At 46.8% G+C, this 27,467-nt stretch overlaps 1 protein-coding gene across 10 annotated transcripts in view; it reads right to left on the reverse strand.

Moving 5' to 3' along the window:
* Positions 1–578: 578 nt before the first annotated feature.
* The window catches only part of Spata13 (spermatogenesis associated 13), a 222,753-nt gene continuing 195,864 nt past the window's right edge, over positions 579–27,467 (reverse strand). For all 10 annotated transcript variants that reach the window (XM_052733040.1, XM_052733037.1, XM_052733041.1 and 7 more), the window contains 9 exons: positions 24,379–24,515; positions 22,903–23,082; positions 22,396–22,581; positions 20,346–20,525; positions 18,625–18,857; positions 15,231–15,360; positions 12,431–12,803; positions 9,495–9,569; positions 579–4,341 (listed from right to left, as the gene is read on the reverse strand). In XM_052733040.1, the coding sequence (XP_052589000.1) occupies positions 4,166–4,341; positions 9,495–9,569; positions 12,431–12,803; positions 15,231–15,360; positions 18,625–18,857; positions 20,346–20,525; positions 22,396–22,581; positions 22,903–23,082; positions 24,379–24,515 (1,670 nt within the window). In that variant the 3' untranslated portion in view covers positions 579–4,165. The remainder of the gene's footprint in view (positions 4,342–9,494; positions 9,570–12,430; positions 12,804–15,230; positions 15,361–18,624; positions 18,858–20,345; positions 20,526–22,395; positions 22,582–22,902; positions 23,083–24,378; positions 24,516–27,467) is intronic.

Here is a 27,467-nt window from a genome sequence, read left to right on the forward strand (position 1 = left end):
CACCCACATTCCACCATTCATGGAAAATGGTTGCAACAGATTTGGCCTTCCAGGGCTGGGCTGTCACTCAGTGGCAGAGTGCCTGCTTTACTTTGAGGTAGGGAGTGGAGCAATTCCCAGTCAGATCTCCAAACCCACAAAAAGGAACTGTCACTTGCCCTCTCTGGCTCCTATATCACTCTAAGGGCTTTGGAAGTCCAGGGGCCCCTCCCTCTACTCCCCTCAGAGCTTTTCTCTAATACCTGCTCCGTGAGCCTCCCAGCCATCAGGAAGGAGTCTTTAGAAGAAGCACCAAAGACAGAGCTATAAAGGATCTGTAAGCTCCAGCATCTGCTGCCTTTGAAGAATTTTTCTTGAGCCGGTCTTATAGTGCTTAGGTTGACCTTGAACTCCTCATTGTAGCCAGGGAAAGCCTCCTGCCTCCACCTTCCAAGTGCTGGGATCACAGCTGTGTGCTTTCACACCCTGTTTTACACAGTGCTGAGAACCAAACGCAGGGCTCTGTGCACGCCCCAGCCCTGCCTCTTTTTGTATAATGTGTCTACCTTACTTTACTGTGGAGATGCATCACTAGAACCAGGTTTGGCAAATTATTTTAATATACAGATACAAAATGACAAATAGAGATTCACAGCATTTACAAGAAATCAAATAACTATTTTTTTTTAAAACAACAACAACAACAACAACAAAAACCCTTCATTTAGCAAAAATGCACGTCTTGTACACAGGCCCAATTTCAGCGTCAAAGCTGACTCGCCATCTCAGGAGCAGCACTTGACTTACACGGACGACAGCACCGCAATGTGGATTAGTTATCACTAAAAGCACAGCCGAGAAGGTCGGTCAGCAAGTCACGCACAGTGGGCACCAATATGTACCCCCCGAAAAGGGACCAACTCTTAAATTACAGAAGCGGCCCAAAGTACGTCCTAAACATAAATGGCAATGCCTAAGAGAACATAAAAGCAATAATGAAGTACATGGGATGGCTAAGCAAATTTACATACATACACTACATAAGCGGATTCTCCCCCTCTCTAAGACTAGCTAGAGGTTACTACTGATTTTGTCCTAAGTCTTTCAACTCGCCTTTCCCGGGACCCAGAGAAGAAACAGTTTGTGGGCACACTGTACCCAGCATCCTGGCTTTAAGCTGCTGAAAGGCCCTGACTCATCCTTCTTGGCACTGGCCTGAGGGACACTTCTGCTGATCCTATCCACGATGAAGCCACAATGCAGAAGCCATGCCCCGGACTCCAGGAAACTCTGACTGCAACAGGACGGACCTGTCCTGAGAAACATCCAGGCGCAGACGTCCAGATGCACAGACGCTGGATCCCTGGCGCTTAGAAAAGACGTCCACTGTGAACCCAATTTCAAATGAAATACATCTTTGCTTTGCATGTAACAACAGCAACGGAGGGTGTGGAATCGGTCTTGAATGGCTTGGATATTAAAAGGCACAGCATTTAGAAATGGCATTCCATAGTGGTGATGGGTCTCACCTGCAGAAGCAGATCTGCCATGCAGAAACGAAAATCAGAACAGATGACGCATCTAAGGGGCGGAGTCTCTTGAGAGCCCCGACTAGCTGTCTGCCACTTTCTTTTACTTTTTGGGATAGAGCCTGGAATGTTCCTTCTTTCTCTAGACTTTCAAGTATTATTTACGATCACTTTTCACCTACCACATGGTGGTCATACCTATAGGTATAATCTAAACCAGGGAGGCCTTCAACTGTATTAGCAGAGCTAATTATGGACCTCTAAAGACAGAACAAATGAAATCACTAAAATTTAAGTCACCAATCTTTTTCGGCCCACTGAGGGAGAAGGAGGGAATGTTGTTCGTAAGCATCAGACACCGTTCCGGCAAGAGGCTCTTGGTTGCTTCTCTTTTTTTCCTTTCAAAGCAGAGCGCATGCCTTAAATCAAGAAGGAAGTTTGGAGAACTGAAAATAATACTCAAGGTCTTCCACTTTTTGTAGAACTCAGGTATTTGGTAATAAAATTCATATAGACATACAGATTTTTACAAAGTCAAAGGCCATTATAGCTTTTAAAAACACATTAGTTTTTAAAATCACCCAGAAATCCCAAGTAAGACTCATCTGGGACAGACATTTGATCCAGCACTTCTCACACTGTATAAAATCGCCTGGGGCCAGCCCAGGTCTTGAATGTGACTCAATATAAACACATCCTGATGTTCGGGATTGTTAGGAGGTCTGTGGAGGTAGGTGGGAACCGGAAGTTAGGGCAGCTGGGAAATACATTAGGACTGGTCACAAATGTAATGTATTACTTCTTCACTGTCATTAGTTGTAACAGCAAATGAAGTCTGCAGTGAGACTCAAGTCAAATCCTCAGTGAATGTGAACAGGACCAAAAGACTCTCTTCACTTCCTTAAAGCAGTTCTCATATTAACAACACAACTATTGAAACTGCTGTACATACACACTGTAGCAGAGAAAACACACCAAGTATAGCAATTTCCAAAATATATCATAGCATTCTATTAGTAAAAAAAAACAAAAACAATCTGTCAGTTACGTAAATGAAGCTAAGTTGATGCATCTATTCAAGGCCTCTCTCTCTCTCTCTCTCTCTCTCTCTCTCTCTCTCTTATACACACACACACACACACACACACACACACACACACACACACACTCTGCGCACTGAACCACTTCACGATACACAGAAACAGCTGTGGGGCCACTGACCACAATCCCCAGCAGTGTTGCCTCTAAGTGAACATGCCCCGGGTGCACAGCAAGGGGGAGGCTAATCCCAGGTCCAGGGTCAAGGTTATTTGCTGTGAGGTCACTTGCTGCAGGCATAGCTCTAGATATGGGGGACAGGGTGGAGGAACTGTGCTGACGGACCAGTACCTTCGTCTCTAACACTGCAGACTTGCTGGTTCTCCAGCAAGAGCTGAGGAGAGAGGAGAGCCTTGCAGGAACAGCACACAAGAACAAGCTTGTCCAAAAGAACGCACAAGCTGCACAGTAGGACCCCTCCCGGCCAGCTCACTGTGTAGATTAAAATGTAGAACTAGTCTTCCTTAGATCTCGTTAAAAGGCATTTGGATCAAACTCCACAATGTCAACAAAGGGAGGTTACTCTCTATGGGTGTCAGCCCGTGTGGCCTTCATTAAAAGACAGCTCTCTCGGAGCTAAGGAGTCATCAAAACCAATCTCCACCTGGCACGGCCGGCCACTGCTGTTTCAGGGTCATGTGACAGAGGTGTCTCCACATCCCCAGGAAGCAGGACGTTTTTTGTCCCTGTTGTCTCTGTGGAATGTCTGTGTCTTCATCACCATCTCACTGATGGAAAAACTGCAAATGTCTGTTGAAGATGCACAGGTGCACATTATCGCGTTATCAAACTTGAAAGAAATTTCACATCGCCACTGCTTCTGCGAATGGCAGCGTCTTAGGTTGTGATGGGTGAGCAAGACATGACCTCTGCTTGAAGAGCTGAGAGGGACAAACGAGCTGGCAGTGCCCTTCCTTAGAGTCTGGAAAGCAGCACTGCCTTGAGGATGCTGTCATGCCCCACACTGCCAGGGCGACAGGTGCCTCCTGTCGTCTCTCCCTAGCTTGTGAATAAGGAACCTTGCAAGATGAAACCTGCTACACCTTGGAAAACTGTGGGCACCTGCCCAGCAGCTCTAGCTCCTTCATTGTCTCTCTGACCCAAGCCATCCCATGGCTGTCAATGTCCTACCAATCTCTTGTCAATGAGTTCCTGAAGATCAAACACAGAAGCCATCCTTAATGTAGTTGCTCCTGAGGGACTGAAAGGCTCTTGGTACTGTCTGGAACTGCAGCAGGAATATGACCATGAGCGGCAAATTCGCAGGGCCACGGAGTCAGCAGTCTCCATGTAGAGAGAAGCCCTGGTCCCTACATCCCAGCCACCTGACAGTGCAACTTGGCTTCCATTTTGGGATAGACCAGTGCTTCATGGCCTCCTCCTTTCCACAAGGGCATCAGGGCCTCTCAAGATCAAAGATGAGTCCAACTCCTCTTCATCATTGATTCCCAAAAGAAGTGTTCAGCACTGAGCAAGAAGCCATCCCCGGACGTCACACTGAAGAGATAAAACCAGTCTTCCTTCCCAACAGTACTTCAGAGGCACACCCTGGGTAAGGCTCATTTCCTGAAGGGGGTGAGTTTGTGGAAGGTGTGCCAGAAGAGTGATGGCTTCCTCTTGGGCTCGGCCAAGGCAAAGACCTGCTGCTGTGGGATGCTGGTAGGCACCGTGATATGGCGCTGGTGAAGGGGTGGCAGGCTCTGGTGGGGTGGGGCCACAGGGCAGCTGCTGTAGCCTAATTCAGGAAGAACAGACAAACAGATTAGTCACTTAAAAGCCATATTAGGACTCAAAGTACTTAGCTGATTCACAGAATCAAAAGGACATTAAGTAACTGTCCTAAGAAGCAAGACTTTTGCTGGGCATGGGCGGTGCATGCCTTTAATCCCAGCACTAGGGAGGCAGAACCAGGAAGATGTCTGTGAGTTTGAGGCCAGCCTGGTCTCCAGAGTGAGATCCAGGACAGTCGGTGCTGTTACACAGAGAAACTCTGTCGTGAAAGAAACAAGACTTCCAGATACCCTGGATGGGGCCACCAAGGGTTACCTCATGAAGCCTACCCAAAATCTCACAGGAAGGAAGCCCTGGGATGAAGCGGATCACCATGAGCGGCGGGGGTGGGGTGGGGGTGGGGGATGGGGGGGTGTGGGGTGTGGTGGTGTCAGTGAAGAATCAGAACTGGGCTCCTGGTGTAGATTGGAAGTAGAGACATGCTCAAACCAAGGCCTGGAACCAGCATTCCCGTTGCCTACACACTACTCCACACTTATTGACCATGAGTATTTGGAGGGAAATTCTTTGGTTTCTCTGTGCCTTAGGTCCCTACTCTCTAAAATGGGAGTAACAGTCCCAGGATGTTAGGAAAACAAATGAGGTAACATTGATACTCTCTACCCTGGGGAGACATTGAGTGTGAGCACTAGGACCCTGATGTGGCCTGGCCAAGAATGCTTCAGTGTCACTGCCAAGTTACTCTAGTGTGTACAGAGCGGGGAATCACTCTAGAGGAAGCCCAGTGTCTTCTCATCCACTGATGCACTGAATGTCGAGACCTCGCCTCACCAGAAGGCGGTACAGTCATGCTGCGGAATATTACTTTAACTAGGCAAAGATGTGATACATTTGTTTATGCTGCAGAATACTACTTTAACTGTGCAAAGGTGTGTTACATTTGTTTATGTTGCCTTTGTTTGATCATGTAAAGATGTGTGGCTGCTTCACCTTGCCTGCCTAAGGCATCTGATTGGTCTAATAAAGAGTTGAATGGCCAATAGCTAGGCAGAGAGAGGGACAGGTGGAGTTGGCAGGCAGAGAGAATAAATAGGAGGAGAACTCTAGGCTTGAAAAGAGAAGAGAGGAGAGAATGAGGGACAAAGAAAGGGAGACGCTCTGGGCCAGTCAGGCAGCCACAAGCCAGACAGGAGAAGCAGTGAAAGTAAGATATACAGAAGGAAGAAAGGTAAAAGGCCTTGAGGCAAAAAGTAGATAAAGAGAAACAGGTTAATTTAAGTTTAAAGAGCTAGCCGGAAATGAGCCTAAGTTAGGCCAACCATTCACAACTAATAATAAGTCTCTGTGACATGATTTGGGAGCTGGTTGATGGCACCAAAGAAAAAGCCTGGTACGTTTTGGTGCCCAACATGGGACCTGAATTTCCACATAGGGCCTGAAAAAAAGAAAAAATAAATAAATAAAAAGAAAAACAAACAAACAAACAAACAAACAAACATGGCTCCTTTAAGAGGCTCTGCCATACTGGTACACTAAGTAGAAACAGTGTGCTGGGTAGGGACACCTGCCACAGCATGGGCACTGGTATCCCAGAGCTGGGGCAAATGAATGCAGCTCCCAGTTTAAAAAAATGTGGTTGTCAGGGCTGGAGAAATGGCTCAGAGGTTAAGAGCACTGGTTGCTCTTCCAGAGGTCCTGAGTTCAATTCCCAGCACACATGGTGGCTCATAACCACCTGTAATGAGATGGTGCCCTCTTCTGGCCTGCAAGAACACATGCAGGCAGAACACTGTATACATAATTAATAAGTAAATCTTAAAACAAAAAAACCAAAAACGTGGTTGTCCCCCAGGCCCGTGGATATAGAGCTCATTTCTCATGGACCTGAGGAGCAGGGCAAAAACAGCCACCAGAGCTGCTGGTGGAAGGCCTAGCTACTTGCACAAAGCAGATCAGCAGTTTAAAGTTTGGCTTATGCATCAGAAAACACTGTAATTTCATAGCTTCAGGCACTTAGTAAAGCAGGTTCAGATGGGGAAAAACTCTAAACAGGTTACAGTGTGTTTAAAAATGTATGTAGGCTTAAGAAAGAAATGAAAATGGATACAGTCATAGAAAAAAGTAAATAGTTTATAAATAACAAAGTCTTTAAAGAAAGAGTAAAGCAATATAAAGGAAAAAAGTCATGTAAAGATGAAAAATACACAGTCAGTCTGGATCCTGTATGCTGTTGTGTTAACTTTTAATTTTTTGAATACCAATGAGCGAACAACAGCTGCTGTGAGACATGGGATTGCAAGGATTGCTGAATTAAACCAGCCTAGATGCTTTAGGAATGCCTAAACTTTAAAACGGAAGTAAAAAATGTATCACACTGGGGAAGAAGTTATGCTTTTGTTTCTACAGAAAACAAAAGGCTGTAGATTCCTTCAAGGTTAATAGTGATCAGGTTTGATTGGGGGAGACTTCCTGAAAATCTTGACTACAGACATAAAGAAATAAACCTAGAAAAACTAGGTGACATATATTTGACCTGCTCAAACATAAAACAAAACAAAACAAAATCATCTTTGGCTGGCTTGTGTACAATGCATAGTCCATACTTGGGTTAACGCAGAAATGTATGTTACCTTTGAAAGTTCGTGTGTTTTCAGAGCAAGGGGTCCAGACACCAATAAAAATGGGTGACCCAGGTGATCCAGCCTCTCAGAATGCCTCTGTTGCAGTTTCCTCAGAGTTCTGCATCCAGAATAGCTTCAAGGTTGCTGGCTGAGATGGTCCAGCCTCACAGACTATTCTAGCCAGGACTGCTGATAAGCCTTGTGCTTTCCCATTGCACAGAGACTGGACAACAAATGTTATAACTAGCTTTCTTAGGACTTAACCATTATTTCAATTTTCTCAGTGTCTCCTAAAGATGCCTTCACCCTCAGACAACAGGAAGCAGTCTAGAGAATACAATGCCCATATTCAAGAGGTGGGGTGGGTGGTTTTTGGTTATAGAATGGGTTATGGATGTTTGTCATCGTTTAGGAGGAAATAGGAGTATAAAATAAAAAGACAACTATTAAACTCAAATATTTTATATTGGTATGGATTTTGGTATATTGATACAAATTTAAAGTTATTTTTGTTATACTGTATGTATGTTTCTACTCTTGTTTGGGGTATTGTGCTTATGCAGCTCATTTAAAAATGTAATGTATAAGCCAGGCGGTGGTGGCGCATGCCTTTAATCCCAGCACTTGGGAGGCAGAGCCAGGCGGATCTCTGTGAGTTCAAGGCCAGCCTGGCCTACAGAGTGAGATCCAGGACAGGCACCAAAATTACACAGAGAAACCCTGTCTGGAAAAAAAACCAACCAACCAAACAAACAAACAAACAAACAAAAAAGAGTAATGTATAATTAAAAACTACAGGTTAGTTAGTCATCTATAATAATCAAACTTGTAGTCATATTAGGTATGTTTTCAAGGTTAAATATATATTTAGATAGATAGATGGTCTTCAAACACTTCAAAGACTTACAGAATATGGCATTTAAGATGCTTAATGACCTAAGGCTTTTCATGACAGTAAGACACATCTGTTCCTGGCAGCACCAATTTACTTCGGAGAAGATAATAGGCATCAAAGAACCTCCATGTGGAGTTTGCTTTCACTGTGGCAAAATTAGCCATGTGGGCAAGAAACTGCTGTACAAACTGGACAAGCAGGACACAAATAAAAAAGACTGTCAAAGTTTGCCCAAACAAAGCAGGACAGTTCTTCAAAATTCCTGCTTTGTAGTAAAGTCTGCCAGACCTTCTGCAGGACACACAGGAAAGCAACTACTGAACTTTGCGAAGACTAGGCAAGACAGTCCTCCAAAAGTTCTGCTTCATAGAAAAGTCTGCCAGATATTCTAGGCCTGTAGGCTGAAGATAGATTCTGCAACGTTGCAAAGGAACCTTGGGTGACTGTCCAGGCAGCTAGCTGTCTGTCATTTCTATAGCTTTTGGAAGTGGCTTGCACTGCACTTTCTGTTTACTTGGATAATATTATATCCTTCTGGAACCTTTGATGGAGTTGAAGACTAGATAGTTAAAATTGCAGTTTTCCTTAGTTATGATAGAAGGTAAATTAGGTACAGAGCTTTGTGCTCATCAACATAGAATAGATAATAGAGTGATTTCTCTGAATTTGCCAAATGCAAATGGATTGGCTATTGTGAATGTAATTCTTGATAATTAATCTTGTTGTATATAGCTTTACTACATTAAAGTTAAAACCCTTCCTTTTTATTTAGCCAAAAAGGGGGAAATGTTGTGGAATATTACTTTAGGCAAAAGTGTGTTACTTTTGTTTATGCTGCGTTTGTTTAATCATGTAAAGATGTGCTGCATCTGTTCCACCTTGTCCACCTTGCCTGCCTAAGGCATCTGATTGGTCTAAAAAAGAGCTGAATGGCCAGTAGCTAGGCAGAGAGAGAGAGGGATAGGCAGCGCTGTCAGGCAGAGAGAATAAATAGGAGGAGAAATCTAGGCTTGGAGAGAGAAGAAGAGAAGAGAGAATGAGGGAGAAATAGAGGGAGACACCTGGGGCCAGCCAGCCAACCAGGAGAAGCAGTGAAAGTAAGATAGATATACAGAAGGAAGAAAGGTAAAAGGCCTTGAGGCAAAAAGTAGATAAAGAGAAACAGGTTAATTTAAGTTAAAAGAGCTACCAGAAATGAGCCTAAGCTAGGCTGAGCATTCATAACTAGTACCAAGTCTCTGTGTCATGATTTGGGAGTTGGTTGGTAGCCCAAAAGAAAAAACCTGGTACACAGTCACCTATAGCTGGCCAGCACTTTGTTGTTGGCGATTCCTCCTCAAACCAAAGACGCAGGGGTTTACTTGACTGGTGGCCCAGTGGTACCAGAATCATCCCCCAGGGACATGCGGAACAGAGGGCACAGGCAGGACTTGTCTTGAAGGCCTCTGCTGCTATTGGAGGTATTTCATGCCCCTGCATCCAAACCTGAAATACTCTCCACCTGCCTGTCAATCTGGGTCTGTTCCTTGAGTGTCCCTGGCTTTTCCTCTCACCCAGTGCTGGGAAAAGAGTCTCTCTGGACACTGCCTCCATATCATCACAAAATCTACAGGAAGGAGACGGAGCCTTCGCCAACCTTACCTTTAGATTTCCCATGTCCGGCCTTCTGAGCATTCAACATGGCGAGTTTCTTTTGATTTTCTGGGATTTCCATTCCTGGGTTTGGAAACAGATGTGATCTATACTCAGAACCTTGGAAAACTTTTTCAGAACAAACTGTGTACCACATACATCAGTGCTGAGGTGCTCTCTACAGACTACAGCAAAGAACCCTGAGAGGTGAGGAAAAGGATGGGTGCCAGGAGTGTCACCAGAGGCCTCACAATGACCTCTGAACCCAAGTGTTTTAAAGAGTGATATGAGTGAGGTGCTATTGTCATGAGACACAGACCCTTGGTGTCTGAACACAGACACTCCCCGGTCAATGTTCACACGGGAGTCACCCTAACTGCAGGTTTAAAGCATGACGCTCTGGGAAGAGAGCCCAAGGCAAAGAGGCCCAGGGCTGCTGCTCACATGTGCCCAGAGCTCTGTGGGTCAGGATTCTCCTTGCCTGAAGCCTCGGATTGGGACTCTGCACCCTGGCTCTGCAATGGGGACAGAAATGCTATTCACATAGGGTGGGTCGACTATGTGAAAATGAGCTGTACCAGGAAAGAGGGCAGAGACAAACCGCAGAGGAGCAGCAGCTGGGGCTGGTGTTACTGCTTCTCCTGAGGTGAGAGGTGGGACACAGAAGTGGGAGGTGAGGAGCCATGCTCCACTGTGGCAGAGCCACACTACCTCTGCAGCTTGAGGTGACCCTGGTCTCTATTTTGAACCTACCCTCTACCTTGATTGGCGCTGCTTCCCTGGCTTTATGCAGTCACATACCCATACTGGCAGAGCCTCCTTCCCACCCCATACCCAGATACAGAGATTGGTGCCGTACTCCAGGCAGAGCTGAAGACCTATTTTCACTGGGCCCCAGCCACAGGAATCCACAAAGCAAAGGACACACACAAGCTGAAGAACAGAATTGAAAGTGTTTAGGGTGCCTGTGGTCATCATGAACCCTCAGGGAAAGGAGCGCAAGCCTTCCGACTCAGGTCCTTCTAGCCACACCAGACAGTGTGGGCAAGCTGGGAGCTGGGGACTCCATCATTTCCCATTTTAGCAACTACCTGCACACTTCTGAGAAGGATTTCATGATAAGCCTATTGCAACAGCGTCTGATGGTCAGCAGCCAATGCACGGCAGCTACGGGTTCCGGTTTTCTTGAGTCTAAAGGACAGCCACACAGAGTCGAAGGTCCCACCTGTGAGGTTGGGAGCTGCATGCCCTCACTCTGGTCTGAGCTCTGGAAGTCTCTGAAGAAATTCTTACTTTTAATGGCAAGATAGCCTGTGGGATTTCTAAGTGCTCTCAACATAGGACCCCAGGACACTTTCTACTTCCAACAGCAGAATCTTTGGCCAAGTCGGAAGCTGGTGGCTTTACAGAGGAGACATAGGGACCAACCTTAAAGCCCCTTGGGCTCTGTAACAGCAGGGCAATACTTGCCCAGATATACGATCCTTGAGATCTGGGCAACACAGTCACTTCTCACCCATCTTCTCCCTGTGCACCCCTCGTCTCTGGGCACCACAGTTCACATTTGACAGTGTGTGCTCACAATCCCAATCCCTGTGGGTGGCCCTGGAACTTGGGCATAGTAACTGTGAGTGTTGTGCGGGTTAATGCCAAATGGTAGCTTCCTTTTCACAAGATTATGCAATAAAAAGGTCGGCAGAAGTTGGGATGTCAAACCAAAGTACAGGTTAAGTCCCCCTTACCTGAAATGTGTGGAACCAGAAGATGCTACACTTTCAATTCTCTAATATTTTCACATAGACAATACATAAGGTATCTTAGTGCTGAGACCGAAGTCTAAACACAGGATTCAGTTGTTTCACAGATACCTTCTACACAGCCTGAAAGTAATTCCAAACTGCACTTTTGGGGCATCTGCATTTTCACTGGGTCCCTCACATGATGTTAAGTTATGGAATTTTCCACAGTGACACTCAGAGAGATTGTGATTTGGGGATCACAGATGCTCATTCTGTACACGTATACGACCGAATATCAGCAGCATGAGCTCACTCTGATATGCTGCGGTACAGGTTCTATGGATGCCACAGATGGGAAAAAGCAGAGGAGGAACTGGAATTGACCCAGGCAGAGAGGCGAATTTACAGTGTTTTGCAGCAGAGCTGATAAAGGAAGGGGAAGTCTTGACAATCATCTGGCATTTCTGGGCTAGGAAGACGACTGCTCAGGAGTGTACAAAGAGTACATGCTGTACAAGTATGAAGTCCTGAGTTCAAATCCCCCGTGCTCATGTAAAAAGCTGGTGTACTCATGTGTGCACCTGCAATCCCAATGCTGTGGGGGATGGAGACAGGAGGATTGCCAGGTCTTGCCGGCTGCCAGCCTAGCTCCAGTCTAGTAAGACACGTTGTAAGTGACAAAGGCAGAGAGTGACACAGGAAGTCACTAGATGTCCTCTTCTGACCTCTACAGGCCCTCCAGGAACAAATACACCACACACATCCCCACAGCCAGCATCAATAAATAAGCAAGTGAAGAAAATAAAGAGAATCATCTGATGTGTCTACTGGTTGGGTGAGGGGGGTGTGTGCTACCACCATATGGTCAGTCCACCAAGTTGGGCCATCTGTAAAGTGTGAATAAAGGTAATAAGCACACCCTAAGAGGTTAGGGGCCGTCTGTAAAGTGTGAATAGTGATAAAAAAGGACACTTTAGGGTGTTAGGGGCCATCTGTAAAGTGTGAACAATGGTAACAAGCACACCCTAGGGGGTTAGGGGCTGTCTGTAAAGTGTGAATAAAGGTAACAAGCACACCCTAGGAGGTTAGGGGCCGTCTCTAACATTGCTCCCCACACCGCATGCCTGCAGCCCCATCCACAGATTTGGTTCCTGAGGGAGCGACTGAGTAGAAGAGGCCAGTGGTGGAGGAGGCGAGGGGACTCACCCATCTGCTGGTCCTCCTGCACCCGCTGCCTCTCATCTGCACAGGCCTGCAGCCACCTGGCCTTGTCTTCTTGCTTTCTGGCACAAAACAGATGCACCTCATCTGTGGTTTTGCTGACCAACTTGAAGGCGTTCCGCATGCTGAGGTTCCAGTCTTTGTCCCGCCCATCCTCCACATCCACGAGCTCCACCTCGTCCATGTCCATGCGGCCCTTGTAGTAGAGCATGTCCCTGCGTAGCAGGTCCTTCTTACAGGACACCAGCTGGTGGTCGAATAGGAAGAAGATCCGCTGCTGGCTCTTGCCCTGCCTGGTGATTTTGGTCAGCTCCCCCGAATGAATCAGCTCAGAGCTTCGGTCTAGAATGTCCAGGCCCTAAAAGAACGCAATTACACTGTGAGTTTTCTTTTATTCTTTTTTTTAAAAAGTTTTATTTATGTATTATGTATACAGTGTTCTGCCTGCATGTACACCAGCAGGCCAGAAGAGGGCACCAGATCTCATTATAGATGGTTGTGAGTCACCATGTGGTTGCTGGGAATTTGAACTCAGGACCTCTGGAAGAGCAGTCAGTGCTCTTAACCTCTGAGCCATCTCTCCAGCCCCCACTGTGAGTTTTCAAGACCAAACTGTTTCCAGTAAGAGAGACACAGAAGGGCCCTCTGATACAGTCTTTCTAGAATATTCCAGTTCCCTAAGACCAGGCACTGCTGTCTAACACACAGGCAGGTAGGGCTTCTAAAGCCATTCAGACCCTGACTTCCTGGGTCCCTTGTCCTGAAATACCTCTTTGTTGCTCTTTATTTCCTATCTCTGTTACTTGAAGTTGTCTTCCTGATCTATAAAAAAAACATGCTACAGTAGTGGAATCTACAAAACATCTGTAGTGGGAGCTAATGAAGATCGACTCGTCAGAATAAGGGAGAAGCAGAGGTTTTCTCTGGCGGGGACATAGTATGACTGACTCTTAGGGCTCCCGAGTCAGGTGTGTACCCACTCCCTGGAGGAGCAAGCTTAGGTTCCTGGGAATAAAAGGCCAGGCTGCCAGTGAGAAACCGATGTGAGGGGTAGCTGATAGGAGATTGGTAATTACTGCGGCCCCTCAGCATGAGATTTGTCCTCAATTAGTAAATTCTAATGAAATGATCTACTGTTTGATTATTTCCAATGTTAGATCACAACATGCTAAATGTTAGAACCTAAGGTTGGAAAGAAAACCTCCCCTGTATCTAGAGTGGATGATGCCAACATCACCCTAACAAATTTGGTATGAAGCTGGCCTTCAGTTAAATTTTTCATTTTCCTTTAATCCCAATAGATACACAGCATGTTTTGGAGGCAAAAGTGCTTGACTCTAAAATATTTCTTCTATTTCCTTTCCTGGAGCAATTCTGTGCCCCAGATTCTTCACTTAAAAAACAAGGGATCAGACAGCAATGGCAGAGGTATGTTCAGGGCTCCCGAGGAAGAGCATTTCTCTTCAGCTGTCCCTGCTCTCATTAACTTCAGCCCATTTGTTTCCTTCTCACCCCGCACCTTCTCAGGCCAGGAAAACCAGTTCTGACAGCTGGTGGATGTGGGTGAACCTTACCTGGTTCAGCAGCAATCTGAATGGCAGCACCAGCTTGTTCTGAACTACTGTGGTTCAGTGCAGGTGACCAGCACAGACTACGCAGCCTGCTGGATTCCTGGGAATCCAGCTCTGTCACTCTCTAGCTATGTGGCCTTGGATAAGGTACTTACACCTTTCAGGGCCTTTCCTCCATCCCCTGGGTTAAATAGGTGCCTACTTCTAAGGATTATTGAGAGGAATCACTGAGTTCATAAATGTAATTAGTGGTGAACACAGTAGGGGCAATGCAAACTCTGTGTGTGTGTGTGTGTGTGTGTGTGTGTGTGTGTGTGTGTGTGTGTGTGTGTGTGTATGTGTGTGTGTATGTGTCATTGGGTCATTACTATGGGCCCTATCAAGTAGGGTTAGTTGTACTATTACATAACGATCATGTAGCCTAAAAAGTAATATTTTCCTCCTTAACTTAATGACAATAAAAGGCAATCTGCTTAGATCATACAGGATTCAAATGTGTCACCCTGACTCAAGTCCCCATGCTCCTCCCACTGTGTTCTATGACTGTGGGAACTGTGCCCTTGCTTTGCTGGAGCTGGCTCTCCATGTCAGGGGGACCAGACGCTAAGCAATATATTAATGACTTTTAATAATTTTTTTTTAAACTGGGTGGTAGTGGTGCACACCTTTAATCCCAGCACCCAGGAAGCAGAGGCAGGTGGATTCTGTGAGTTTGAGGCCAGCCTGGTCTACAGAGTTCTAGGACACCCAGGGCTACAGAGAGGAAACCCTGTCTTGAAACCCAGTCCCCCACAAAAAAAGAAAAAGAAAACAAACAAAAAACCAAATTGATTGTCTTTATTTATTTATTTTGTGTGTGTGCACAAGTATATGTGTGCGGGTGCGGGTGTGTCAGTTCCCATGTGGAGGCTGGAGGACAAATTGGAGGGTTCGGTTCTCTCCTTCTACTGTGTGGGCCCTGGGGATTAAACTCATGTTTTTTTGGGCACCTTTACTCTCTAAGCTATCCCACCTACTCAGACTCTATTTCTCTGTAGGCACTGTATAAAAGTAAGAGAACTGACTTTGACACCCATCCAAATTCCTCCAAATGCACAGACCGTTATCAGTACATCTACCACTAAAGCCAGAACACAGAATGCTGAAGCGTGCTGTCACTGGGTCCAAGGTGCAGGAGCCAGGAGCCACACTGTGCATGAGTGAGTGCCACTCACCTCCCAGCCTACGATGGACACCTGCCAGCGGGCAATCTTGTCAATGCTCTCCAGCTTGCGCTTGCGTTCATTGATCAAGCAGGCGACATTCTTCATGGCCTCATAAGCTGCCTTGATATTGTTGTAATCGCTGCAAAACGGGAAGTTCATCTTAACCGTAAGACATGCAACTCACAAGCGAGGACTGACAAAATAATGCCTTCTGTCCCCGGTTTGTATGCTAATAGTCTAGACAAGGCATTGAGCAAGAGCCATTGTTCCCGATGAATAGACCACAGTCTGCACAGGTTAAGTGAGCTGAGAGGACACGATTCACAATTCTCTGGAATAAGAATGTTGTCATTCATTTCCCAGAAATCACCATGAATGAAAGTAGATGCCACAGAAACCAACTCTGAATTGTTTTCGTTAGTACAGAGAACTGTCTTCATTTCTGCTTTGATTTCAACACAGCCAGTTCTGTTATGTAAAGCTGCTTAAAAACCCTAGCTGTTGTGAGAGTAACTACCTGCATGAAGTCTCAGCTTCTCCTTGTTTAGGAAGGGACGTGAGAGGCCATGAGTAATAAAGTATGATGGTCTTCCAGCAGCCCCCCAGCCCATGCCTCTAAAACTGTTAAGTTCTGAAAACCCTAAAATCAAAATCCTCATTTGCACAGAGGCCAGGACACAGTGTGTCTAGTGTAAGAAAGTGTTACACTCAGGTTTTGCTCAGCAGAAGTGATGTGGGGAAGTAAAACCAGTAATCTGGTTTACAGGTTGGATTGCTTGGGCTCATGTTAGGACACAGCTGGGAGCCTGTTGGACTGAGTTAGAACCCTCTTGAACAGCCTTGAGAACAGAAGCTCTGAAGAGAACACAGGAGAACTGGATTCCTGGGAAGTCTGCAGGATTGTCCACAGAGCAGGTCCTGCCCTTAGAGAGAGGCCTGTTCTCAGGGCAGAGCAGACAAAACAAACATGCTGTGGAACTGCCCAAGACGCGGGAGGCCCCCAAAGAAACGGGACAATGCTTTTGCTAAAAGCCCCCTGAAAGCGGCGGAATCTAAGGGGCTTTGTTGTTGCTTCTTTTTTCTAGAATCTTTTCTCCCCCATTCTACTTTAATAAAAAACCGGCCAGGCGGTGGTGGCGCAGGCCGGGCGGTGGTGGCGCAGGCCGGGCGGTGGTGGCGCACGCCTTTAATCCCAGCACTCGGGAGGCAGAGCCAGGCGGATCTCTGTGAGTTCGAGGCCAGCCTGGGCTACCAAGTGAGTTCCAGGAAAAGGCGCAAAGCTACACAGAGAAACCCTGTCTCGAAAAAACAAAACAACAAAAAAAAAAAACCAAAGAGTCTTGATGGCATTCTCTTTTGAACATTTCCAAAGCTGGTTCTGTGCACACTTGTCATCCCAGCACATGAGAAGCTAGGGCAGGAGGATGGAGAGCTTGAGGTTAGCCTGGGCTACATAATGAGTCCTGTCCTGAAACACACACACACACACACACACACACACACACACACACACACACACACACACACACACACACAAATTGGAATAAGTGTGATAGTGCATGCCTATAATTCTAGCACTCGGGGGATATAGGCAGGAGGATTTCTGCAAGTTCAGAGCCAGCCAGGATCACCTTAACAGTACCTTTCCTTAAAAACAAACAAACAAATAAGTAAATAAAGTTTGGAAAATAATCAAAATCTGCAAATGCTCATAGGAAAAAATGTCCTCCAAAGAGAAAAGTCAGGAGCCGAGATGGTTCAGCGAGTGGAGGTATTTGCTATGCAAGCCTGTGGCTTGAGTTCAGTCCCTGGAACCCAGGTAAAGAGGGAAAGGGAGAACTGACTCCACAGAGCTGCCCTCCGACCTCCACATGTGTGCTGTGGCATGCAGGTCGCACCCCTATGATAAAAGAGTAAGAACATTTTAAAGGGTGAAGCCCCCTCTTATGGAGTGTGTGTGTGGTGGTCACAGCTGCCCACCTTGGAAGGCATTACGCTGCCACTCCATGTTTCCAGAAGGCTTTGCTTCACTTCTCAGCTCTCTTATTTATTTTCCCCAAGTCATGACTACCATGCCTTTCATTTGTTATTTTTTAGAGAACCTCTACAAATTGAGGTTCTCCTGACTTCCTTCTTTTTCTCCACTAAGCTCTTCTGATTTCCATATTTGAGACAGAAAGATCCTACACAGTTGTCTTTCTCTTTCATCCATTTCAATAAGCCTCTTCCTCCGTATTCCTTTGGTATACCCTGACTAGGTCTGTTCAGTAGCCCACCCCCTTCTCTACCTTTTGATCCTAACCCTGTCTCTGCCCAGGAGCTCAGCAAGGACAGAGGTGAGGCACTTTCCAAGCTCTCCAGGCAGAGACCCTACCCCTTATCCAGATTCGGCACATCCTCCTACATTCCTCTATCCAGTTTCATTTCACTAGATTGCAGTTACCCATTGTCAACTGCATTAAACATGAAATGGAAAACCCCAGAAATAATTCACAAGTTGAAATTACAATAATACACTGTTGGAATTATTCTTTTAGTAGTTACTGTTAATCTCTTATAGTATCTTATTCGTAAATTTATCTTCTTTTTGAGACAGAACTGTACTCTGTAGTTTAGGCTATCCTAAAACTCTCTATGTAGCCCAGGCTGGCCTTGAACCAACAGCAATCCTCTTGCTTTAGTTTCCCAAAGTGATGGAATTACAGGTGTAAACCACGATGATCAGCTTTTTTATCTTTTTATAGGTGTGTATGCATCAGAAAAACACTGTGTACACACACACACACACACACACACACACACACACACACATACATGTAGAGATACAGTTCTGTCCATAGTTTCAGGAATTCCCTGGGATCTAAAAGCAGATCCCCTAGGAATAAAGTGGACCACTATAGTCCTGTCTCTTTCTTTTAAAAATTAAAAACCGATTTACTACTAAATAACTGCAAAAGGATATTCACATAATATTTTAAATTATACCAGATAATAACTAAGAGAAAATCCCTGGGCAGACAGGTGTGATGTGCTTGCCTATAACCCTAGCACCCAGGAAACAGACAGGATCATGATGAACTTGGGCTATATTTCAAGACCCATCTCAAAAAATCCAAATGCGAAACTAAATCTAACATTAACAACAACAAAACCAACCCTCACCAAATCTCCGTGTACTCACAAAACCAGCTTCAGAAGTCTTTTGTTTTTCTATTTCTGGATGTCACAGAGTGTCTTCACATACCTTGCTACAGTGATAAACACTGTAAACTTCTGAGAAACTCTTCCACGAAGTTCAGTGGCAGAGTAGCAATGCTACCACACCAGCACCAGCACCAGCTGTCCCTGCCACTCCCAACGCACCAGGCTGGCTGGTGCTCAGTCTCGTGGTCCCTCGGCTTACCTGTGCTCCTGTGTGGTGTACTTGAGCAGCTCGGCCAGCTGCAGCGGGTATTTACAGATCTTCTGCACCGGTGTGAGGAGGAAGCCATCCAAGGCGATGTCAATCATCTGCTGGAGCAGGCGGCAGGCCTCAAAGAAGTGCCGGTACCTGCTCTGCTTCATGAGGTTGGACAGCTCCACACATGCACCTGGGTGGTTGTTGCAGTACTCAGAGTAGATGGCAAAGCCCTCTTGCTGGAAGGGAAGGCAGTCTCATCAGTCAGCGGCTCTGAGCCATCTCAGGATATTCCTGGAGAAGAGGGAGGGCCGGCTAAGACCCCAGGGGCAATCCATGCTTGGCAGTGGCTTTCATGGCTGGTCAGTAGGAAGATCATTTATGGGTGGTGGGTAACTGGGTTCTCTTTTAAGGGTGGGTAGAGGGATGGGAGACCCTACCACCTGTGCTCACTCAGCTCCAGCCTGCAGCGAGTGGGGAGAAGCGATGCTCTGAGGCCTGGCTCTCCATCCTGGTCCCCTTCCTTCCAACTCTGGCTTGGAGGTACCACGTGCTGCCAACACACGGCCTAACCCTTGGGCCTGGCTTCCACGTGGTACCCCTTCTCCACCTGAAAGGCCCCTGCCTACTTCCCTTCCTGCAGACGTCTCATTCTGAGGTGCAGCCGCCCTGCTGCTCCTTCAGGTTGCCTGCTCTCCCAAAGAGCTCCAGGTTCGGAGCTACACTCTCTCCTCTGTCCATTGTTTGTTCCTCAAGACTGGGTGGACACTGCTTCCAAAGCCCTGTCACTGGGTTCAAGTCCACATCCCTGGCCACACCACCTTTCCTCCAGCTTCAGCTGCTGGGCCACGCACTCACAGCTGCCCTTCCTTCCTGCTTCCTCCTCCCCACCATGCAGGCTTGGCTGAGCTTAAATGCAGCAGGTCTCCTACCAACCCAACCCCCCCTCTGTGATTTCCCCACCCCCACCCCTGCCAACTCTATGACGTAGTTGCTGGAGACCACTGCTCCTTCTTTGCTGGCACAACCAGCCTTGCCAGACTTCCCTTGACAATACCCCTTTTAGCAAGTCTTCCTTTTCTTGGCTTCTGGGCCATCACCCGACAGGGCTGACCATGGCAGTGAGAGCAGTAAGACCCTCCTGTAATCGAAGCCACTCACCTGCCCGCTCTTGCCCTGCCTTGGCTCACCTCCAAAGCCTCTCCTGAGCTCCTTTCTCACCCACTGGCCTAGTCTGCTCTGGCCACACAGGTCTTCAGGGTTTCAAAGATGCCTGGGTACCCAGGGACCCATTCCTGCCTGCTTTCCTATGGAACCACCATGCTCAGCAGCTGGAGGTCTAGCCACCCCTCCAGCTCTAGCCCCCTGCCTCTAGAAAACCACGGGGTCCAGCACCCAAGAAGTGAGGGGATATGGCTACCACTGTTAGTACTACTTGCACTATTCTCTACGTACAGAAATAAAATCTCCAAAATCTTTCATTGCAGTTACAGTCAATCTAAATAGTAAGAACCAATAACTCAGGTCACCAGAGGAACTCTGAGATTGTGTTACCATCTGCCTATGAGCATGTGACCTTGGATCACTCACTCTCTGGGGAAGAAAACTCCTGTCTACCTAAAGGCGGTCCATGAGCCAACGGAAGAAACCTCTGGGGCGTTTTGGTGGAGGCATCTTTCTATGCTATTGTCTGACCGGATGTGATCAAGGGAGGGCCAGTGACGTACGTGCTGAAGAAAGCAGGATCCTATTTCACTTAAGTGAGGTTCCTCTTTGTTGTACTGTTTCTCAAGGTCTTTCAGAAACTTTCTTTGGAATTTGTAAATGTCTTCAATGTTTCCAAAAATAGTGGCTAGCTGCGCAACCGTGAACATTCCCGTATGCTTACGACACTGTCGGATATAGCCCTGCAAAATACAAAAGCAAACCGTTTTATTTGTTCAGAGATATTTGAACAATGCAGTTTGTTGTTGTTGTTTCTGTTTGTGGTTTGGCCCAGTGCCATGGTCTTGTGCTGAATTTTATTTTATTTTATTTTTAGGATAGGATCTCACTATGTAGCTCAGACTGGTCACAAACTTGCAATCCTCCTGACATAAACTCCTGTGTGATGGGATGTGGCACTATTCCCAAGCCAGAGTAGATTTTAATTAGAGAAAATTATTTTTATCTCTGAGGGGCCCTGATGAGACAATCATACGTCTACAACTACAATTCACCATAAATATTTTGAAAACAAAACCAAAGTGAAAAGTTTCATATGGCTGGATTTCAAGCTTCCAGAAGTGAGTTTCAAATGGCAGAGTTTAAAAATTCACTTTGCCAGCTGGGCGGTGGTGGCGCACGCCTTTAATTCCAGCACTTGGGAGGCAGAGCCAGGCGTATCTCTGTGAGTTCGAGGCCAACTTGGTCTACAGAGCAAGATCCAGGACAGGCACTAAAACTACACAGAGAAACCCTGTCTCAAAAAAAAAAAAAAAATTCACATTGCCACTGTGTGTGCTACATGTATGCACATTCATGTTTGTGGGGGTACATGTGCGTTCATAATTGAATGATGGTCAGAGGACAACCTTTTGTTTGAGACAAAGTCCTTACTGGCCCGGAACTCTCCAAGTAGACTAGGCTGGCTGATCCAAGAGCCCCAGGGAGCCACCTGTCTCTACCTACCCACAGCCGGGATTACAGATGTGAACCCATGTCTGGCTTCATGTTGCCTCATTTTCTAGATTCCAATTTTCCAGGTCAGGGAGGTGGGGGACGTCAGTGTATGAAGGCTTGCTGTCAAGCTTGATAACCTTAGCCAATGTGTGGTTTTGATCTATTAAATCACAGCAAAGATCCAAGAACATCCACACCAAGGACTCGGTCATCACCTGATTTCATTATATAGCACGAGCCCTTGCTTCATTAATCTGAGTCCTTCTAAGAGGGATAACTACCTCTTCTCTGTGCACATCATCAGGGCTGTGCTCTGGCTTGGGACAGTTAGTGGCACAGGATGGAAAGGCCACAAATGCACATAACCTCCAGAGTAGCATCACATGCTTAAACAGAATAAACAGACCATTTAGTAACTATAAACCACTGCCTTCTTCACATGCATGGTGAAACGTGTGTACATACATGTGCTGTACATGAGTGTGTGGGAAGGCTTGTCCATTCAGGTCCATATGACTGCAATCATCCCCTCCACTTTTTTTTTTGAGACAGGACCTCTCACTAAACCTGGGGCTTGCAGTTTGGGCTAGACTGGTTGCCAGAGAGGCCCTGGGATCTGTCCCTGTGCTGGGGTTACAGACACATGCTGCCACACCCAGCTTTTTATGTGGATGCTGGTTCATTCATGATGGAACAGGCTGCCCTGACTTGAGCTTGTCTCCAGCCCTGAGTGATCACAGCTGAATGAGCAGTGCTGACATCATCAGAGCGACACAGCTCACCTGATACAAAAACTGAAAACCAGCTTAGAGGAAGCAGCCTTCCAGCCTGGCATCTACTAATGGTCAGTTCCCCGAAACCAGGACGAGACTACTGAGTAACAGCTGGACATGGTGGCCAGTGCCCATAATCCCAGGAATCACTACACAGTCACACTCTGTCTCCCCGACTCCTCCCCTAGAAAGAGTGTACCAATTATCATTGAAAAGACCATGGCAACATCACGGACGTTGATGTTGGGACCATATTCTGTGTGGAAACGACTCGGCACCTTGCCTGAGAATCTGAGGGGATGCATGGGGTTGGAGGAGGTGGCAACCTCTGACTGCCACTTACCTCACAGATGTCCTTGAGGTGCTTGATGTACACGCGCTCGGTGTTCATGATCTCCTGGATGACGTTGGTGCGCATCTGCTGCTGGCTCTCAGGGTGCTTGTGGCGGGCCTTGCTGGTGTCCTCATCCTGCTCTTCCCCATGGGAGCTGCTACAGCTCTCCGGCAACTCCTCCTGATTGACTCGAAGCTGCAGGCCACACACAGGAGGCAGGCGGCTTACAGAAGAGGAAGCCGTAGCAGAGGCAAGGCAAACACCTCCCTGGCTTCTGCTCTCTGTGCGGAGCTATCAAGTCATGGTGCCCAGGGGCAGTAGCAATGCCAAGTGGCTTGTTTGCTTTCGTTAAGATTCTCACTATGACCGCCTTATTTCCCACAGGTCTGGCTTATGCGTGGTATTAAACACAGCGACAGGAGAACTGGGCCCGGGTGAAGACTGAGATCTGTCTCAAACTCCTCTGCGGTCCCCCTCCCACCAACACCCCTGGAAAACACAGAGGGCCACACTTACCCTAACAAAGCTTGCAGGGAACCAGGCCTCTTTATCTTCATTGCGACCCCACCACCAATCCTTGTTAGAGGCTTCCAGGACCTGGATGACATCCCCAGCCTTGAAGCCCAGTTCCTGGTCATCCATGGTCACATGGTCCCACAGCGCTTCTGCACAGACCACGCTGCCATCGCTGATGAGCTGGAATGGAGACGGGAGAGCATGCTTAGCCATCCAGCAATGTGGGCAGGCAGAAAGGAGCCTCACGCTAGGTGTGCCTTCTCAGGGCCACCTGACATCTTCTACTCTCTGTCTGGAAAGACTCGTGCTGTCCAGGTAAACTGGTCATATGAAATCAACCGAGGAAAACAGAATCAGGTAGATGTATGTGACCTGCTCTTAAAGGGAAACTCAGATCAACCTTAAAAAGACGTCTGTACGTGCTGGGTGTGGTGGCACATGTGTGTGATCCCAGCATGTAGGAGTTTGAGGCAGGAGGATCACAAGTCCAAGGCTAGTCTGGGTCATTACAGCAAGACTGTCTCAGAAAACAAAGATATATGGAACCCCTTGACTGACAATGGGGTCACATCATGATAAGTTAAGTCAAACAATACACGCGCTTACTACACCTAGTCACCATACGCCATTGCGTAGCCTTTTGTAGTGTAGCCCAGAACACTCCTACACGCCCATCATCTCAGAGGAAGTACATCCCATAACAAGTGCTGAGTATCACCTAAGTCACCGAGCACTGTGTTGAAAGGGAAAGAGAGAATAAAATGGTCGTCCTAAATTCAGGGTAGGTAGTAGGAAAACAATACCCGACTGGAAATGTGAAACACATGGTTAATTCTAGCTCTGCCATTTGCTAGCAAATGAGTTCACTTTTTTCTCTGTAGTGTTGGGAATAGAACCCAGAGCCTTGTGCACTCTATGACTGAACTATCTTGCTCTTATGTAAGTAAGATAGGGAGGGTCGGGCTGGGGATTTAGCTCAGTGGTAGAGCGCTTGCCTAGCAAGCACAAGGCCCTGGGTTCGATCCTCAGCTAAAAAAAAAAAAAAAAAAAAAAGATAGGGAGGGTCTCCATAAGCTGTCCAGGGAGGCCTTGAACTTTTGAGCTTCCTGCCTCAGTTTTCAGAGTAGTTGGCATCATAAGTACATAACACCAGGCCCAGTCCTTACCTCAGGGTGTTTGTTAAAATGCAGACAAGGGTTTTCCATTTACCTCGGAGGGCAGCTGTGAGAATCACCTGAGATAATTGGACCCATCTAAAAAGCTGAAAAGCCAGCCCTGAAGACCAGCAGCCCCTCACCTTAGTGTTTATGGGATGACTCGGTATCATGCAAAGCTGTCACTGACAGTCATATCCCTGGACAATGACAGAAACTCTGTTGAAAACCAGCGAGCCAGAGCTGCAGACTTCAGGAGACGCTAAGAACTAATCAGCTTTAAGAATCAATCAAGCATCTGGTACATGTGGGATGCCAGTACCTCGTTGATGGCCAGCTGTTCCCCGCCTGGCTGCAGGTACCGAGGGTTGGCTTGGCAGAGTTCTTCATAGCTGAAGTCTTCCTCACTACCATTGTCATCCACTAAGGCCGAAGATTCTGCACCTCCATCTGAAGAGACTGCAGGGGAAAAGCCAGGGAAGATGTGACATTTAAATGATGCGGACATTTAAATGGTGCTCACACCTGTGACCTCGGCAGAGGCAGAGGTAGGGGGACCAAAGCAAATCTGAGGACACAGTGAGTTCCAGACCAACCAGGGTTACAGAGCAAGATACAGCCAACAACAACCCATTTATAGGGCAAAACAAGTGGCCACCGGTATCGTTCCTCAAGGAAAATGGTCATTTTCTCTCACCTAGAGTTAAGAACGTGTTAGGAAATCGCCACTGAAACTCTAACCCTGAGGTGGCAGCTGGTGCCAAGAACAGCTGGAGTCCAGTGTCCCAGCATCTTTGGAGATATTGCCGACAGGTATTTTGTGAGTCAAGGGAGAGGGAATTACTTGTGATGTAGTGGGAAATAATCCACTCCAGAGCGGATATAAAGAATACAGATAACAGCCAAGTATGAGAGTTCATAGCTGTGATTCCTGAACCTGGGCGGAGGCAAGAGGATCACTACAGCTTAGGGGCCAACCTAAGTTACTGAGTGAGGCCTTGTTTAAAACAAAAAGGAACAGGAACATAATAACGTTCTCAAGCAATATGTTGAAGTAAAGAGCATGAGAATTTCATCACTCTTGAAACACACTCTTCTGTAGCCCATGAGGGAACAGGACAACCTAGGCCAGAGGTGTCCACGGGGTCAGAGGGGGCTGTTCTTCCTCTCAGTTCACCCACCCACAAGGGACGGTGTTCACTATCAGAACTGTAAACTGTGGGCATCTTCACCAAGACAACAGAAAGGAAGTTTCAAAGATGGAGGCAGTACCCAGATCTGTGAGGTTATGGATGTTGGAGGAGAACCCACAACCTCCACTTTGCAAGCCAGCATAATTCTTACTACACACTAAATATTTGCCTTACACCCACAGAGAAGTGTTGTCGTTAACCCTCCACAAGGAAACTTCTCTTTGCAACAGACAGAGACCACTATAGAAAAGCACAGCCAATAGAAATACAGAGTTGTAAAGTCCGGTCCCAGAGGTCATGATCTATAAAACACTCCCGCAACTAAGACTCAGGGGACTTGTGGATGAGGGGCAGAAAGACTGTAAGAGCCAGAGGATCAGGGAGTTTGCTGTGAGACTGTGTCTCCTAGTAATAACCAAAGATACACACCAAAGATACCAACATGACCATCCAAAATAAGCAGAAAAGGACAAAAACAGTAGATATGTCACCATGGATAGAAGGAGGAACCCATGAGGTCTCAGCCCTACACAAAGAACTACAGGCAACTGAGGAATGCTGAGAGCGGGGAAATAGTCTTCCCCGGGAAGAGCACACCAACTGGTTATCCAATGCAAAATGGTCAGCCCTGCAAACATACATACAAAGTAACATTATACAGACCGAACAGACTGTATGTATGTACTTAGGAATACATACGTGTACACATATATATGTAATAATTAATGAAAAAAGTCATAAATTGGAAAGTGAGCAAAAAGGGGTATATGGGAGTGTTTGGAGGGAAGGAGAAATGATGTCATTACATCATAATATAAAAAAAACCTTTAAAAATATTTGATAAAAAAATAATAAAAAATATGGGGGGAGCACTTTGTTTAGAACATCTGGGTACCCAGATGTTCTTTAGGAACAAAGGGCTCCTTTCGCCATTGCTGAGTGCTTGAGACACCTGGCTTAGCCTTCCTCTGGTACAGGAGCAGGGACATCTCCATCACCACCTTCTCCAGCAGGAGGTCGGTTGGTGCTGGGAACATGGAATAAAGCTCATCTGCCCCAAGTAGCCAAGACCAGCAGCTGGTGAGCTGGAGCTTTGAGGAGAGCAAAGGGGGCTCAGTGCTTAACAAGCCGGAAACTGGCTCACACAGGTAGTAGGGAGGCTTTAAAGAGACAATAATGTCACCGAGAAAGGCTCTTCGGTGGGGCTGTACCACCTCAGTCATGGCATTGAGACAGCCCTTGACCAAGAGCAGATGGTAGCAAAATTTGAAGCATACATCGTACTTGACTCCATGACCAAAGACTCCCTTCCTCCAAACCTTCACTTCCAAGGATATCCATTACTTACGAACATGGTTGAAAAAAATTAAGTGGAGATTTCCAGAAATAAACAACCCCTGTCTGTCTGCTGGCTTCTACTTAAGGTGCCACAGAGAGACCCATGGCTCAATGCACGCTAGGCAAATACTCTTGATTCCTACTGTGTATGTTTGTTATTACTGTCGTATTTCTTTATTATTATGTCCGTCTGAACCTTGTGTCTAGAGCACAAATAAGAAAACATAGTACATGCCAGAGTTGATCGGAGGTTTCATGTTTCCACGGATGTGTCTTCTGTGGCCAGGGGTCCTCTGGGTAAGGAGTGAAAGATGAGAATGGGAAGACTGAGCAGGAGACTCCCAGGGAGGGCCACAGAAAGTCATGCATGCTCTTTCAGTGTGTAGTTTTATGATTGCTCTCACTGTGTAGCCCAGGCCGGCCTGGAACTCATAGCCTGGGCCAAGGGCTGGATCACAGGCATGGGATACCAACTGGCTTCTTTCTGGGTTTTGAGTTGGGTAGTAAGTTTGTAGTCCAGGGTCCCCTTACATGGCAAGTTTCTGAAAGGTAAATTTGGCAACGAGTGCAGTTCTGAACGACTCGGCAGCAACAGGAGGGAAGTGGGGGCTGGGGAGGGAAGGTGCTGCTCTGGGGAAAGAGAGAGGAACTGGAGCCCACGGGTGATGGTTGGGAGCAAAAGACGATGAGCTCAACGAGGCTCTGGAAGGACTGGTAAAAGGGACATCACAGGAAGAAGCAGCGTGGCGTGAAGAAGGCCCCTCTGCGGCAGTCAGTCCACCCTGGGTTGCCCCATCCCATGAGGCTAAGCTCAACTCAGTTTCTTCCAGGAGCATCTGACCTGGCTGGGCCTGCTCACAGGCCCATGCTTTTATGCCTT

Source organism: Peromyscus californicus, unplaced genomic scaffold, assembly GCF_007827085.1.
Source record: "Peromyscus californicus insignis strain IS unplaced genomic scaffold, ASM782708v3 Scaffold_12__1_contigs__length_115047231, whole genome shotgun sequence".
NCBI classification, from domain to species: Eukaryota; Metazoa; Chordata; class Mammalia; order Rodentia; family Cricetidae; genus Peromyscus; species Peromyscus californicus.